This window comes from Macrobrachium rosenbergii, chromosome 3 (genome assembly GCF_040412425.1).
Source record: "Macrobrachium rosenbergii isolate ZJJX-2024 chromosome 3, ASM4041242v1, whole genome shotgun sequence".
Lineage (NCBI taxonomy): Eukaryota > Metazoa > Arthropoda > Malacostraca > Decapoda > Palaemonidae > Macrobrachium > Macrobrachium rosenbergii.
The window spans coordinates 18,152,617-18,169,729 of NC_089743.1; the positions used below are offsets into that span (position 1 = coordinate 18,152,617).

The 17,113-nt window shown below is 35.1% G+C and overlaps 1 protein-coding gene across 1 annotated transcript in view; it reads left to right on the forward strand.

The window, feature by feature from the left end:
- The window catches only part of Bruce (BIR repeat containing ubiquitin-conjugating enzyme), a 361,218-nt gene extending 344,424 nt beyond the window's left edge, over window positions 1-16,794 (forward strand). The window contains 5 exon segments of the mRNA XM_067128151.1: window positions 2,593-2,718; window positions 3,003-3,116; window positions 10,363-10,551; window positions 10,741-10,875; window positions 14,782-16,794. Coding sequence (XP_066984252.1) covers window positions 2,593-2,718; window positions 3,003-3,116; window positions 10,363-10,551; window positions 10,741-10,875; window positions 14,782-15,426 — 1,209 coding nt within the window. The 3' untranslated portion in view covers window positions 15,427-16,794.
- The last annotated feature ends 319 nt before the right edge of the window (window positions 16,795-17,113 follow it).

Genomic DNA, 17,113 nt, shown 5'->3' on the forward strand with positions numbered 1-17,113 from the left:
CCGAGCAACAGCAGTGTTACCAACATTTTCTTGAGGCCACGCAGCTTTGCCAACCATCGGAGGACTGTTTTTTTTTTTAATTTTTTGAAATGCTTAAATTATATCTTGGGGACCTCATCCCTGGTCCAGGTGTGTCAGATGATTGCAAGTTCCGGATAATGGCGATCTGGATCATTGAGGAATTACTGTATATACCTACCTTCATGTGACATCTAAGAAATTGAGGGCAACTTCAGGTTATTTTATGAGGGAATAATCCAAAAATAAATATGGATGAAGACCTCTGGTGTAAGGTCATTAAAGAAAGCATCACCACCACTTTAGCAAACAAAACTGCCCTCATATTTTACTCAAATAACTATACTTAAGAACTGCTCCTGAAAAGACCCTGTACCTTTAGCAGAGTACCTTGAAAGATGGTATATCCTATACTTGTGTAGATGCTCAGATGAAAGGTGCAGTGAGTCTTAACCACTTGTCTCTCTAAGCATTTGTCCTGCCCTCATCAGGAGGCATTACATGCAATCTTTACTCTAAGGTGTATATTGCTAGGATTGGAGCTCTAAACCTTCTTATAAGCATTTAAGGTGCTGGACTTAGCCTCTGACAACAGGAGACAAGTTTTCTGAAGATTCACATATTCTTAGATTGTTTAAAAAAAGCCCTCAGAGCCAAATGGCACCAAACTTCATGCTATAAAATGCATTGTTAGGACCATCTTACCCAGCAAGCAAGTACAGAGACCCGCCATCTACCCTCTAGCAGCAAATACACCAGGAACCTCCCCCTTTCCCTTACACCCATCCAACTACATAACATCATCAATCCTAGTCAATAGGAGCTCAAGAAGTTTTGCATGACTGCAAGCTTCTAACCTAAGAAAAGTACCAACCAGTCAGACTCCAAGAAGCACAAGAAGGCCAGTATTTTGAGCCAGACATTTTTTTATGAATACTAAGTCACTAACCTTTGCATTCAATTCCATGTGAACGTGTATAGGAGATGCTACACAAAGAATATAAATATAATAAAAATTTTGCAAGTGGTGTTTACATAACCTTTTCCTTATATTACACCCTTCAGAGCATATATAGATGAATATTAAAGAAAATTTATAATACAGTGCTCTATAAAATTAATGCTGCAGAGGTTACATTTAATGGTGGTGCTGTAATATGATTTTATCATTGTTTTTTTATCACTTGATGCTCCCTGCTTTTTAGCAGGTGTGGCTCTAGAATGGGTTCTTCCTAACTCCATGCCATCTTCCAACCTATTTGTGACCCACTTTAGTGTACAAGGTACCTAATTCACACTTACTCCAACAGAAGTGCAATTGGTTTTAATCAACTATTGCCCAAATGCAGTCTGTTGTGGTTGGTAATTATTTTTATTATTATATATTACTATTATTATTATTTAAACCAGACCTTGAGTTCCATCCAGACTTTTGTAGGATTGGCCCATAGGAACTATTTAAAGTGAGGTGAAGCTTGGAAAAAGAAGGAGTTGAAAAAGTTGGGCTTTTAGGTGGGAAGAGGTTAAAGGAAACTGATAAAAAAAGAAGACAAAACAGTTCTGCTTTTGTTGAAATGAATAAGAGAATTTTTATGGAGAAATCTGATTGGAGTCAATTATATCTTAACATTGATCTTTTTAGTCACTGAATGTTACAGATATCACCATCATGATTGGTGTCTTCACATGAGGTTCTTTTTATGAGGTGGTATATGAGAATTCTGTCCACTTTTTGTGCAAATGCTTGTTTGGTTCAAGTCATCATTTGTCCCCATTTTATGTGATTATTTTGACCTTCCACTGCACATCATTGTGCTAATTATTTCTGCCATTTTTTCTGATTACTCCTTGCAATGTGTTCTAGAATCATTACAGTTTTTGAGATCTTACTAACTTTTAAGCCATAGAACTTATGTTTGCCATGTGTTGGTGGTCTCAGGTTCTTGAAATTTGCCAAAAATAGTTTTATTGCGTATACCCAAAGAGTTTGTCCACACTTAACTTTGCACAAGAATTGTGTATTAGTTTTGTGAGAACACCCTTTTTGCCAGTCCTGTACGAGCCAAGAAATTTACTGTATCAACAGTAAAAACAGGACTGGACATCATTTTTTCTGATTACTCCTTGCATTGTGTTCTAGAATCATTTCAGTTTTTGAGATCTTACTAACTTTAAAACCATAAGTGCGTTGGTGGCCTCGGGTTCTTGAAATTTGCCAACAATAGTTTTATTACATATACCCAAAGAATTTGTCCACATTTAACACTTGCACAAAAATTTTTTTACACTTTTAACATTATCATTTCATTATGTCCAGTCATTGAATTTTTGATGTATCCAATCATTGAATTTTTGAAGAATTGTGTATTAGTTCTATGAGAACACCCTTTTTGCCAGTCCTGTACAAGCCAAGAAATTTACTGTATCAACAATAAAAACAGGACTGGCCATCATCTTTGTATCAACAATAAAAACAGGACTGGCTATCATCTTTGTTTATTTCTTTATTTACTGTCTTTGAAAACAAAACTTGTTCATTCATGGTATCATTGGAATACTGTACTCTTATTGCAGGTGCTTATTACGGGACCGGAGGATACACCATATGCCAATGGCTGCTTTGAATTTGATGTTTACTTCCCAGTAGACTATCCAACCTCCCCACTTCATATTAATTTACAGACAACTGGGGAAGGTCGGGTAAGTTTCAGAGAGACATGTTCACAACGTATAATGTTAAGTACCTGTTTTTGTAGTAATTCGGAAATTTATTATTGAGTCATCTTTCAATGTACTGTGCACAGTACATCTATTACAGTAAGTAAGTCCCAACCCCTTCCCAAGAACGTAAAACTTGGAATTTTGTTTTCTTTACATCCACAATGATACAAACTTAACAGTTATTTTATGAATTTTTTCAAGAATCTATGATAGGTTACTCAAGGACTAGATTTATCAAAGGCAATTTGAATTTCTTTTTCCAGGTACGTTTTAACCCCAACCTGTATCAGGATGGGAAAGTTTGTTTAAGCATCCTTAATACTTGGCATGGCAGACCAGAGGAAAAGTGGAATCCCCAGACTTCATCACTCCTTCAGGTACAGTCTTAATATTCAGTTGTCTCTAAAGTATTTACAATGCTCCCAAACTTTACTCGACTTGAAGCATATAAGCCAAATTATTGTTATTGTTGTTACAAGCCAAGCTGGAACTCTGGTAAAGCATTGTGCTAGAAGCCTGAGGTCCCCAACAGAGAAAACAACCTAGTACAGAAGAGGAAATTCATAAGAAGAAACTAATAAAGAGAAATAACACAGAAAACAAATAAGATAAATAACAAAGCGTAAATAGGATAAATGAGTAAAGTAAACCAGACAAAGTAAGAAATAAGCTCATGTTAGCCTGCTCAGCAGAAAAGCATTTGAACCAAGTCTGGACTTCTGAAGTTCCAGTGATTATGAAGATCATTCCACAATTTGGTAACATGGGGGTGAAACTCCTAGAAAAATGTGTGGTACTGAACCTCACAAGAAAAGGCAGGACTGTTAGACTTAACTGCACATATAGTACTGTTTGGTGGACGGTGTGGTCTTAAAGGGATGTGAATGCAAAGGATTATCAAAATTATGGAAAGTCATACAACATGCACAATGAGCTAATTGAAAGACTACCAAAGATTAATATCCGGATCAAGGATAAGAAATTGAATAAATTTGTTTTTCTCCAAGAATTTGAGATGCAAATCAGCTGCTGGGACCAAAGTATACTCAGTTTTTGTGCAGTTGAAGTAGGGATGGACCAGGAATATTTTCCAAAAGTGACCTCTGGACTTTTCAGTGAATTAAATGTGGCTAAAGAAACTGTCAGGGACCAGTTTCATAGACCTGGTAACAGTCATACTTGACGTTTTGTTAGGATTAACTTCATCCCTGCAATTTACACCAAAAAAAATTTTAGCTAAATCTTCGTTAAGCAAATGAGCTGCAATTGAGCTACCACAGATCTGTACAAAGGAGAGGTAAAACATTAGTTATAGGAAGTAAACAATAGTATTGAATACAAACCATTGCACTCCCATTGGGGACAACTGTAAATGAATTGCAGGGGAATGGTATGTGGAAGAAAATAAAAAGCGGGAGCAAATACTTTTAACTGTTTATTGCCCATACACACTTCCCTTGGCTTAAAATTTTTTTTTTTTTTTTTAAGAGTTTTGAATCTCAAAATGTTTACATTTCATTTCATACAATCACATGACAGTTTTGTCTTTTTGGTCGTCAGGGAAGAGAAATTTGCTAGTGGATGCAGTAGTAGATTTATTTGGTGTTTGGTACACAGCAAGCTTTTATGTATATTATTGTGCTTGGAGTGAACATTAGCTTGACAAAATAAATATTTTATTATATTTTTGCTGCTTAAAATGGAAAATAGATTCTAATCAGCAATAAAAGGGATCCACTTTTATAATGCAGGTCAAACAAGGTAGTGAATTTTCAGAGGGGATAACAAAACAGTAGTTTCTCTCATTCAGAAACAAGTTAACATTACATTTGATACACCTGACATTTGTGTGGCCCTTTCATACAGGTTACTTGTGGTGTAACCGAGTATTTTTCTCTCTGGGAAGTGCTCTAACTTGTTAAGTCTCATATCCATGTGTGGTTTAACTTGACCCATCTTTTTCTGTCATTTCTTGGGTGGGCCATTCAATTTCCCATTTGAAGATAGACGTCTCCTTTCAGCCAAGTGGAAAACTATGTTTGAAGATGCACCAAGGCTTGGAATACCTTTATTTACTGCACCAAGGCTTGGAATACCTTTATTTACAGGTTGAAAGGGCCTTGTGTAAGGAGTGAAATCATGAGCAAGGCCCCCCACACAGTCTGCAGGTACAAAGATCTTGAAACCTCACTTTTTGGGCTTCATTGGTAGGTACTGTTTAATCTATACCTTCCTTTGACAAGCTCCATTTGCTCATCAGTGCAAATGTTTTGTAGTTTTGGAAGTTCTTGAAACTTTTTTTCTCAGGTGATCTAATATTGGTCATACTTTGAGCTTATTGTTTACCGCATTTTTATTATTCATGATGTTTAGGTTTGAATTTGTAGTTTCCCATCTATTTCTGCTCATGACCATAGCAGTGTATTATCTGTACCTTCTTTAACAATTCCCCAGACCAGTGTATGTGTGTATAAGGAGTTCGAATAATATTGAATTGAATGAGTAATTCTCACCATTGTTCAAATTCCTCCTTACAAAAGTTTAGTGGTTTCATATTTTTAGTGAAGCATGGAAATTTAACCGATGACTATTTCATCTCAGAATTTTGAAATGAAAACTTCTTGAAATACCACATTGGGGTTTCCTAATGTATTTCAGAGAAACTACTCTTTGAAGCTTCAACATTATTCCGGATAAAAGTTGGTACAGTTGACCCCCAGTATTTGCAGTGGATGCGCACCACTACCCCCCACCACGAATAGCTAAAATCTCCGAATACTTTATGCTCCCTTAAAATGCTCTTATCTGCTTATTTTGATAGTTCAAAACACCAAAAACCCTCAAAAAATGCACAAAAAGCCCTCTAAAAATGCTTATACGTGAATATTTTAGTTTTATCACAAAATAGTGTAGTCACGAAAACGATATGAAAATACAGTAATTTGTGACTTTCTCTATGAAAAATACTGCAAAAAGGCAAATTTTCCATGAATAATGTGTATATGTGTTCCACAGAGAAGTCCAGGAATAGGTGAAGCCATGAATCCGGAACGGTGAATAGGTGGGGGTTCACTGTATTTTACGACGGTTCCGTTTTAGCTAGCTATTCATCAGAAATTATTTCCTGAGATTTGGATGACGCGTCGTACACGAATTAAAATGGCTGAATAATGTAATTTGAAGTTTTTTGATGTAAAACTGACAGCAGTTTTCTTATGATTTTTGACGATTTTCGACGATGTTCCGAAGATTTTCGGTTACGACTCGAACCCCGTCAAAACCGGGACTTGTTTATTTTTGTTGAAGTGATTTGGATGATTTACAGTGCTCAAAATGACAGCAGTTTAGGAAGCAGACTCCAAGGCTTGTTTATTTTTGTTGGTGATTACAGTGCTCATCACACCGAATGGCTGAATGGCAATGGATAGTCATGGTGTTGCTGCTCTAGGTATCTACACTATTTCTGGCTGTGAGTTAATAATTTACCAATCTGGCAGTTGTCTTGACATGTATTCAAAGACGTTGTTAGCTTTTCATGAAAGGTATACATGAAATCTCAGGCCAATTGTGGTGGTACTCACCATGATCTTATTGAGCTCAGGTGGGAGCAGTATATATATAGAAGTCTGAATATTACAGTGTTTAAATAAATGACCACCTTATGACTATTATGAAAAGAAGTCCTAAAATCCTCAAGTTTCATCTAAAGGATTAGCCGTGGTTTAACGGAGCATGCAAGTTGGCCTACCGTGGGAAACAAGAGGCTTATCATGGAGGAACAATTGACTGGACTTTTTGTGGCATAATTTTATTAAAAGTAGAAGTCAAGCCCAGGTAGTCTTATCAGAGAGCTGAGAGAACTTATAATTAGGATGTGAAGGAAATCTTGCTTTCCAGTGATGATGACCATTATTGTTGGTCGTCCCTGAAACCATTGCTTTTTGAAATTGATTCAAGCATGTCTCCCCTTGTAGGAACTGGTGCAACTGCTGTATTTTGCCCTAAACAAAAGGCAGAACTTTTGGTTCAAGTCTTTCTGATTAAACAGGGTGGCGAGTCCATGGTGTTGCCTTGGTCAAGTTTTCCAGAGCCTAAGTTGCGTTCAGTGCCCTTCATAGTCTAGAGAAGTCAAAACTTTTCTTCTGGGGTTTGACAGTTATGGTGGCATAGACCCTAACAGGATCTTTCACATCTTTTTTTTAAAAACAGTTGATTTCATTGCTCCTGAGATTACTACTATTTTCAGAAAATTAGTTGGGCTTGCAAGTTTTCCTTCTGAATATAGACTGATTTATCTAAGGCTTTTGAGAAGCTGCTCCGAGCATCTTTGTAGGTTTGTTGAAGATAATAGCCTCCTACCAGCATTACAGTTTGGGTTTCGTAAAGGTCTTGGTACTTGTGATGCACCTTTGTTAGTATCTACTGCTTTGCAGAGTGCTCATGATGAGGGTGCAGAGGCACACATGGTTGGTCTGGGTTTTAGTGCAATCTTTGATTGTGTGAATAATTGAAGCACATATCGACATGCTAAGATCATTGGGAATTGGTGGATCTTTTATTAATAATTTTAATGGATTTTGAATAGGCAGAACCCAAAGGGGCTGTGTTGACGGCCAATATAGTGGCTTTGGAAATGTAATTTCAGGGATCCCTCAAGGTATTGTTCTTGGATCTTTGCTATTTATTAATTATACCAGTGACATGTGCCAAGGTCTGGAGAACAAACTGATTACATATGCTGATGGTGCTACTCTTCTACCTGTTGTTCATTCTCTGTGCCTTAGATATGTGGTTACAGAATCTCCAGATAGATATCTGGTACTTACTCATGGGTGGAGTAGGCTTTGTGGCCATGTAGCTTAACCCTTCCAGAACTTAAAGCATAAAAGTTAGTTGATCCAGAACACATCCTGATTTACATTTAAATGGTACAAATTTGAATGTCAGTGACTCCTTCAAGATTTTAGGCGTAACTTTTGAGAAGAACATATGTAATATTGCTAACTCTTTTTCTCAAAAAGTTGGTATCTTGCAGAAATGTTTTTAAATGTTTCTAGATGAAACTGTCATTTTTTATGTGTTTTAACTCCTCTTCTTCCTTGTTTGGAGTACTGGTCTTCAGTGTGATCTTCAAGTGCAGACTGTCATCTCAAATTCATGGATAGAAATATGCCATCAGTCAATTTTATTTTGCCAACTCTTAATGACGACTTGTAGCATAGACATAAAGTGAGTTCATTATGTTGGCTGCATAAAATGTACTACAATGACACATACTCTGCTGTCATCTTGACCTGGCCTAGCCATTTTTGCTTGCAAACACTGTTATTTTCTAACTTGGTTTGTTAGGAGTTTTATCTTGGCTATGAAATCTGATCTTCAAATATTTGTGCGAGGAGCAAATTAATTCCTGCTCTCTGCTGGTTTCTCCTGAATTTCAGGTGTATTGGTTTTATGTTCTATTCCCTCATATTTATTTCTTTGTCATCTTTTCCCATAACTTCTCTCTCTCAGGAGGCTGATTTCCCCTTGGAACCCCCATGGGTTTATAGTCTGTTGCCTCTGTCCATAAGGGGTTTCAGCTGAAGATTTAAAGAAAGAAAGAAAGAGTAATTTACTAGTTGAGGGATTGGATATTACAGTTGTAGTAGGATTTTGAGGAAAGTAATGGACATGCAGAATGGTTTTGAATAAGCTGTTAAATTATTAGGAGGAATTTCTGTAACAACAATATTTCTTGTACCACGTCTTCATCAGTACGTTTACATAAGGTACATCTTTAAAAAAGTAATTAAATCATAACCAGCAACAGGGATGGATCTGATTTAATTCTATTGACAGTTAGTGGCATTGTTTTTTATTAATGGGATTCATATGAGATTCAAATAGTACATGGTAAAAGTTGCATTACATACCTATTCCTGCATTACCAGTTGCATTCGTCAAGTCAAAATGAAAAGGCAAAATATGTTTCTAAAACACAAACATACATTTACACACAAACACTACACTTATTACCAAGATTGATGTCCTCTTTGTCAGGAAATAACTCAAACTCATCGTCTCCCATGTCAAGGCATACTCATTTCAGTCTGACATTTCATTCTTCAAGAAAATGTATGGTAAATCATGATACAGTATATACTACAAATATTACATACAACTGGGATATTATCAGTAACCATGTGGCAGACATGGCAGAGACATCACATACATGTATTTGCTAAAAAATTTTATATGTCAATAAAAACTCAGGAGACTGTTGATTTTTTCCTGACCCACATATCTTATATAAAAAAAGAATGAGGCTGAATGCCCCGGTCTAAGGGACCTCAGGTGAAGCCTTCTCTCAGAGGCCAAAGATGAGAGTGGCCAACACATTCTAGCCAAAGTCCTTAGGGAAGTTGTTTGTGATGCCAGTGGCATTTTTAGATTTGTATCAGATACAGGTCTTCTGTAGAAGGTATAGATTTAATTTTTATATTATATATATATATATATATATATATATATATATATATATATATATATATGTGTGTGTGTGTAATCTAGTCATGATTCCCATAGGTTTTATACAAATTTCATCATTCTCAACAAATTGTGGCATCAGTGACCTTACTTGTCCCAGTGCCAGATAACATTAAATCAATCAGTCAGTCCACAAAGATTCCACACAACTTGTGTCTGATGCACTTCCATTGGGATGTACTTAACCTTTATTAAAAAAAAAAAAAAACTTTGGAAAACTATGCAAAATAGAGGATTGACAATACCAACTGAATAATTGCTGTACTTATATTTAGCTCATAAATTAAAGCCGCAGTAAAAGAAAAAAAGGGGGTAGACAAAGGAACAAGCCTAAAGCTTAAATCTAATTTAATTAATGTAGAAAAAACCCAAGCCCTTTAATTGGTTACTGACCACTAGCCAAAACTCTTGAGTAGCACCAACACTGAAAAAAAATATTTAAATAGCTTAACTTTGATGAAAATTACTAAAATTATGCACAAAGGGGAATGAAAAATAATGAAAGATGGAAAATGAAGTACTGAAAACGAAATCCAACAACTCAATACATCTGAGGAAGATAAATTATTGTGTACATGCTTAAGTGAGACCCTGGAGAGATACACACACACACAAACATGCTGAATTACAATGAGGACCAGTTCTTTCAGGCAATGAAGTGTCTGGGCTGTGTGATATCACCTAAGTTTATCTCTTTTTAAGTGTTCATGAGTCATGTCAGCTTTTCAACACTTGATATTTTTTAAGTTAATTACACCAGAAACTATTAAAGGTTTAAAGTATTTGTTATTTAATGGTAAGATTATTTCACATGATATACCTTGAAAAATTTGAAAGCTAATGACAGTAACAGAAGCTAGGACATTAAATAAAAAATGTAGATACTATTTGCAACTATTTTGTTTGGAAAGGTCAGAGGTATTGTTGCTGTTAAGGTATAGATTTTGTTACTGAAAGATCTCCATCAGGCTTGTAATCTTTATGTAGTTCAGCATTAGCTGTTGAAAGTGATATAGGGATCAAAATAATGTCATTTTGTATGAACTAATGTCATTTTATATGAACTGTCTGTTAATAAAGTCAGTGCTATTGCAGGTGCTAGTATCTATACAATCTCTGATTTTCGTCAGTGAGCCTTACTTTAATGAACCTGGTTATGAAAGGTCACGAGGAACACCTGCAGCAATGCAAAACTCCCGTGAATATGATGCCAATATCCGTGCAGCAACTGTGAGATGGGCAATGCTGAATCAGCTTCGTAATCCTTCGCCATGTTTCAAAGAGGTAATCTCATTCACAATTTATAGGCTTATGCAGTATATAAAGTATTTATCTTTTGGGTTTGTATTGTGTAATTGAACAAAAAGTTATTCTTAAAATTATTAAAAGTATGTCATAGTTTGTGTCTTAAAAGTTTTATTAAGACTGTGTCATAGTTTGTGTATTTTAAAGGATCTTATTTTTGTTGTCCAGGTGATTGAACGCCACTTTTGGCTAAAGCACAAGGAGATAATGGAACAAGTTGAAGGGTGGATCACTGATATGGAGAGCCTGAGCGAAAACAGAAGGGCAGGCAAAAATATTGCCCACAATACTGTTGGTCTTAAGGTAATGAAATGAAATTGATAGATAAATAGATTAAACAGTTAGATAACAAATAAGACATCTCCCCCAATTCCAGAGGGAGTATTAAGAAAAAAATTATTACATTTAAGCACTCAGAATATATAGCTGCAGTATGGCAGAGGAAAACTAGGCTAAAGCATGCAACTGCAACTAGGACAGCAAGAAATTTTATTTTTATCATTTTATTGTAATATAGAAGAGGAAGTGAAAGCAGCTTAAATATAGCAGAAAACACATTTTAACTTTTCCCTCGTTTCTGCCTCTAATGGTCAACTCGAACCATTACCATGAGTTTTTGTGGTTAAATTAACAAAAAAGTAGGTCGAATACAGTACAGTATAAGAAATGATATCAAAGTTTGTATATTAGAATAAGATTTTCAGTAAATTTTAATTCAGTAAAATTTTATATTTGATTGCAATTTTTATGTAAAGTAGAGATGCAAGGCTGGCCTATGTGTATACATACATGCACAGTGTACATTGTGTTACGTACGCTACACAACTGTATTTTTAGTGATGTTTAATGCAGTATAGTATTGTACTTTTTATACAGTAGTTACATTGTTTTACTTGTGTATATTTTTTAGTAGGTGTATATATACACTTAACGCATCATGGTAGGTGAACTATTCTTTCTATCTTTTTTAGTTTTTTTAACAGAGTAGTACCAGATTTTTTATGGATTTTTTTTTAATAAGGCAAGCAAATGCACAGTGTGTTGCCATGCATTCTTTCAGTGTGTTTGTGTCTGTTGTTTGCTGTATCAGTGTATGGATTCGGGCACTTTACAACCCTTCAGTCAGTTCCAAAGGTATTGGTTTATGAGGGATTCAACTATAAATAACAATAATGATGATATCTGAGTAAATACTGGTAATACCTGTAATACAGTATTATGGAGCTTGGCTAGGTACAAGTACTGGTAGTTTGCAGCATCTGGGTAAACTTTAGTATACCAGATACCAACTTTGTATTAAGACCTTTGTGTATATCTAAGCCATTTTTGGGAAAATTGGGGTCTTATATGCTATCATATATTGTGTTTTCATATGTATATATATATATAAAAAGCATGCATATATGAATGTATATAAAAGCATGCATGTATATATGTATATAAAAGCAAATACCACAGGAAAATAATAGCAGAAGATCAGTACCAAGTGCCTTCACGTTTATTCATGCATTGTTGAGGCACAAATGAGACAGTTTAGAGGAATGGTACAAAGGTAAATAAAAGGAACAAGAACCACCAGTGGTTATTATCAAAGTTTAATAAAGTAAGAGATAATCTAGTCACCAGTGAAACACCATACTTAATGCTAAGTAGTAATACCATTCTTCTGAACTGTCTCATTTGTGCCATGACAGTGAATGAAAGAATTTTGTACTAATCTTTTGCCTGTTACTTACTGTCCTGTGGTATATTCCGTGCAGTATAGGCTAGGCTTACATAACTTTACCTAAAAAAAAAAAAAAAAAAGGTTTGGTTTAGGAAAACCTATTTTGGTAGTTGCTTTGAGGCCTCAGAGGAGTTATGTTATGGTCCCACAAGGGGCTCCATAAGAGTGGAAGAAGGGTGGATAGTAATTCTTCAGGTAATCACTGTAAGAACCTTCCTGCTTCGAGTTCATTTATACTCCATCTCTGCATCAACAAGCACCACTCTGGCCTAGACCAGCTTTGTGAGAATTTTTGATATCAGTGGTATCTCTTGGGCCCCTGGCAGGGCCATAAGGGTAATTCTGAAGGCAATCAGCAGCCTCACTATCAAAAGAGACAATCATTTATCTATCAAAAGACAGTCATTTACATAGCTGTATTTATTTAAACTTACAGAAAATCTTAGTGTGTTTTTTAAATAATTTCTTATATTGAACCTAGAGTTTTGTTTTAATTTTGTTAGCAAAATTAAGCCCTAATAAATTGTCATAGTCTGGGTTCGCCATCAAAGGTGGAGGATATGGAAGGGAGGGGGAAGGGTGGGCCTCTTGGAAAGTGAAAAGATTTCAGGCTCTGAGATGGTACTGTTTTCCATAAACCATGTAAACAGAAGGTCAGTAAAATTGGCCGACAGGCAATTAAAGAGCCTACAGTAGGACCTCTTTGTCAGCTGAAAAATAAAAAAAGATAGGTGCCCATGGTAAGGCAAAGGAAATACTGGTATTTATATATGATATGGCATATGAAAATATAGGAAATCTTACACCATCCAAATGCATCACTTCCTCAAGCATAGGCAATGTATAACAGGATAAATACTTGGGCAGATATAAAATGAATGATAAGTTTACTTGATAAACACAGTCACATTTCAAGTTATATTAATTGTATATTCACACTGGGAAGAAAATAACCTTACACAGTACATGAAAAAAGACCAGGTAAACAGACGGAATCTTTCATTTACATGTTCTCTTCTCATACTGTATATAACATAGACTGGTTGGAGACCTGTTCGTAAGTCTGAGTGGTGGTTATTCAGGTATGTCGTTAAAGGAGGTCTGTATATTAAAAAGTAAGTTAACTCACTCTCTCTCTTCTTTAGACTCCTTCACATGGAATGTCTATGGTGGTGTACTATGTAATTTAACCGACTTAAAGATTTAAGTTAGTAAGACTCCTTTTATGAAATAATTGTCTTGATACATTCCCAGATTAGGGGCATAATTTTCCAAGAAGTATCTTATTAAAAGTAAATTAAATGCTGCAAATTAATAATTTTATTTTTGTTTTTATTCATAATCACATATTACTCTAGTTTCCAGTCAGAAGAAAGACATTGTTCACATGAAATATTCCTAATTTGATCCATCTCATTTAGCTAGGAGTGCCTAGGCTATAGAACATCTTATCAGAGTCTATAGTCGGGATTCAGCAGGTACAGTTAAAGACAAATGCTGTTAAGGTAAATTTGGATAAATCTCAGACTAGAAAATGGTAGGCCATACGTATGCTTTTTATTTGAAGCTGTCAGAGGACTCACAACTGTCTTTGTGAACAAAGGGTGTAGTGGAGATACTTAAAAGATGTCGGAAAACTTTACAATAATCGATTGTAGAAGCAAGACAGCTAACCGTACACACCTGCTTCAGGTGCAGAATATTTATTCTCACAATTTTCTTAGAAATAGATCGTCTTTGTATTTTAAAGAGTTTGTGATATATTGCAGAGAGCAATTTAGATGTGATGTTTGGATATCTGGATTTATTGAATAATAAATATTACATCATTAATAATAATTAAATTCTTAAAAATGAAGGTCACTGTATTTTTCAGGGTCTTGAATGCCATCTGTTCTTGAACCAATTTAGTTGCTGTTATTATCATATAGTTAAGGTGTTAGGCATATATATTTTGGCCAATACTAATAAGAAATATTGAGTCAGGTCAGATTTACTTAAATGCAAATGCTCACTGAAAGGATTAATTTTTAAGGGTGAAATGGGAGCAAGATAGTTAAAAATTTGAACAGCTAAAATGAAGGACTGAAAGGAAACTGCAAGGAACTTTTGTACCATCTATAGTGTTCCAGACAAGGTACATGTAAGTGATATCCCCCCTTCAGGGTTTTATGTTCGGAATCCTGAAAACATTTTGATTTTGCTAACTAAGGTGAGGTTCATGCATGTGTTCATAGAAAAAAGTAGACTAACTGCATAACAGTCTGGGAAAAATTTTATGGGGGGAAAATTTTTTTTTCTGTCTGTTATGATTATACAGTATGAATTTATAAATAAAGCAGCCCCTTTTAGTAAACAGATAAAATCATGTTAGTACTGGTTTTGTTATATTATATTGAGAGAGACTAATGAAAATAAACCATTTAACCAAGTGATCCAAAAATTTCTCAACAAGAGTTGTAATCCCAACTTTTGCTTTGCAGAAAAGTTTTCAGTTGCTGAAGGATGAATTCAGAAAGATGAGTCCACCACCTGGGTTGGAAGGTTTCCATCTTGCTTCTAGTCTTTTGAATGCATGCAGCAGGGCAACTCTAACAAAACCCCATACTTCTTTGACTTCTGAAAAAGAGAGAGAGGAGCAACATGCTGAAGTGGAAAATGAATTGAAAGGTGCAACTGGAGGCCAGGCTGGGGGCCCAGTTCGTACCAGAACAAGAAAAACATCTAGAGCTAATTTGTTCATGAGTAAGCCGCACAGTGATGCCAAACACTTGAATCATAATTCTGCAGTCCCAGCTACAAAAAGTATTGCAAGTACATCAGCAACAAATAGCTCACCTTCATTGAAACCAGTCCAGCAAGGCATACTCAATCAAGATTCAGAGGAAGAGATTATTGGTGTAGCATCCTCTCCATTAGGGGATAAAGATATTGTTTCGGTAATACCAGACATTGTGCAGACAACTTGCTTCACAAGTGAAAATGACAAATTAGACACTAGTTGCAAAACAGTAGATGTTGATGGACAAGTTTGCAATCATGTAAATCATTTAAGTTCCTCTGTGAAGGAAACAACTCCAGCAGACTCTGCTAGTTCACAAAGCACCTCAGCAGGAATGCCTTGCTAGCATAGAGTATATAGGCATACAGTAGTTTGTTATCATTATCTCTTTCTTTCATCAAAAGTACTTTTCATGCCTTTACTTTGTGCACTTATAATTTCCAAAAGCATTTATGTTTTGTTAGTGTCAAGAATTCTGGAAAGAACACTCCATCATTCATATATAATTTTTGTGGTTTTTAAGCTTTCTCTTTATGAAATGAGCTCCCCTAACCCAATTTATGAACAGTACATTCCAGTGATGGGTGTGATGACCTATATTTGGTAGTAGGTGGAGCCAAGCTGTGTGTTGGCCTTTCGTCTTGAGATTTTATATTTGATAATGAATACTGAAAACTGTGGTTTTCATTATAACTGTGATTTAACTGATAGTGAAATAAAGGGAATGAATGAATACAGTGTTGATACTTGTTGAATCATGAACCTCTTGCAGATACTTTAGTTGAAATCTTTGTGCATTTATGATCTGATGCAAGCGCTTGTAAGCACCACAAAGTGAATACATCATGTTTAGTTGTGATTATGTTTACACAAAGATACACTGTAATTTAACAATGGTCTGCATGACTTTTTTTATTATTTTTTTTGCTAGTCAGTGTGTGAAATGTGTTCGGTGTGACTAATCCAGCATATCTTTCATACTGCAGTGTATTGACTAACACACATGAAAGATGTGGATAGGTGATGTACAAATTATTTCTTAACCATATCTTAATTGATGTGCATAGTATATGGGACTTTCAGAAAGAGTGACCGATTTTTTTTCCATTCCTTTAGTTTCTGTTTGATCAGCCAGCCAATCCTTTAGTCTGATTGGTGCAGCTCTTGTAATCACAAGTGATGAGAGAAAAATAAAATGCCTTTTTGAGTGTGACTTGTAGATTGTGATTGTTAGATTTGTTTATATAATTTCTCAGGTACTGTATATTCATCATGCCTTTATTATTAGCAAGTCATCTGAATTGTGGCATTGGAATTTGCCGATCAGATGAGCGTCGTTGCATATCGTGATCTATAGAATTTGTAAATTGGACTCTGATTCACCTGGTATAGCTTATCATAGTTTTGTAAATATATCTAAATGTTATTTAGCCATTAAAATGTACAGGAATGTACCATTTTTTCCTTTTTTATAAATGATTCCTCATGATGTCACAGATAAGACAGTAGCATATGATCCCTTGTGAATGGAAGTCTATTGTTACATATAGTAATGTTTTTGACATCAGGTGATTCATTAAATCCATAATTACTCTTAATATTAAAGGAAAAGTACTTTTATTTTATTTTTCAGTATTATATTCAAGAGTTTTAAAAAGATTATAAATTCTGTATACTGTACACTGATTCACTCAAAATGAAAAGGAAATTCTTATGGAGGACTTTCTGAATTTTACCTTTTATATAATTGTTGTTTATGATGGACAACTTTTTTTTTATTATAAAAAAAGACTAAAATGTAAGAGTTTGGCAAGACATGGTTTCCCATAGAATAGGAACCAATGTTAGTTTGAAGTACCTGTGTGTGGATGTTTTTGGGAATGAGTCTCATTTACTGATTTTTTTTTTTTTTTTTATTCATGTGTTGGTAAGTTCTGTTTTTACCTTTAGTATTATTTATAAAATTATTTATTTTGGATGAATCTTACCTACTATTAAAGATAGCTTTATCTTCGTGCCAGCAGACAGGTGAG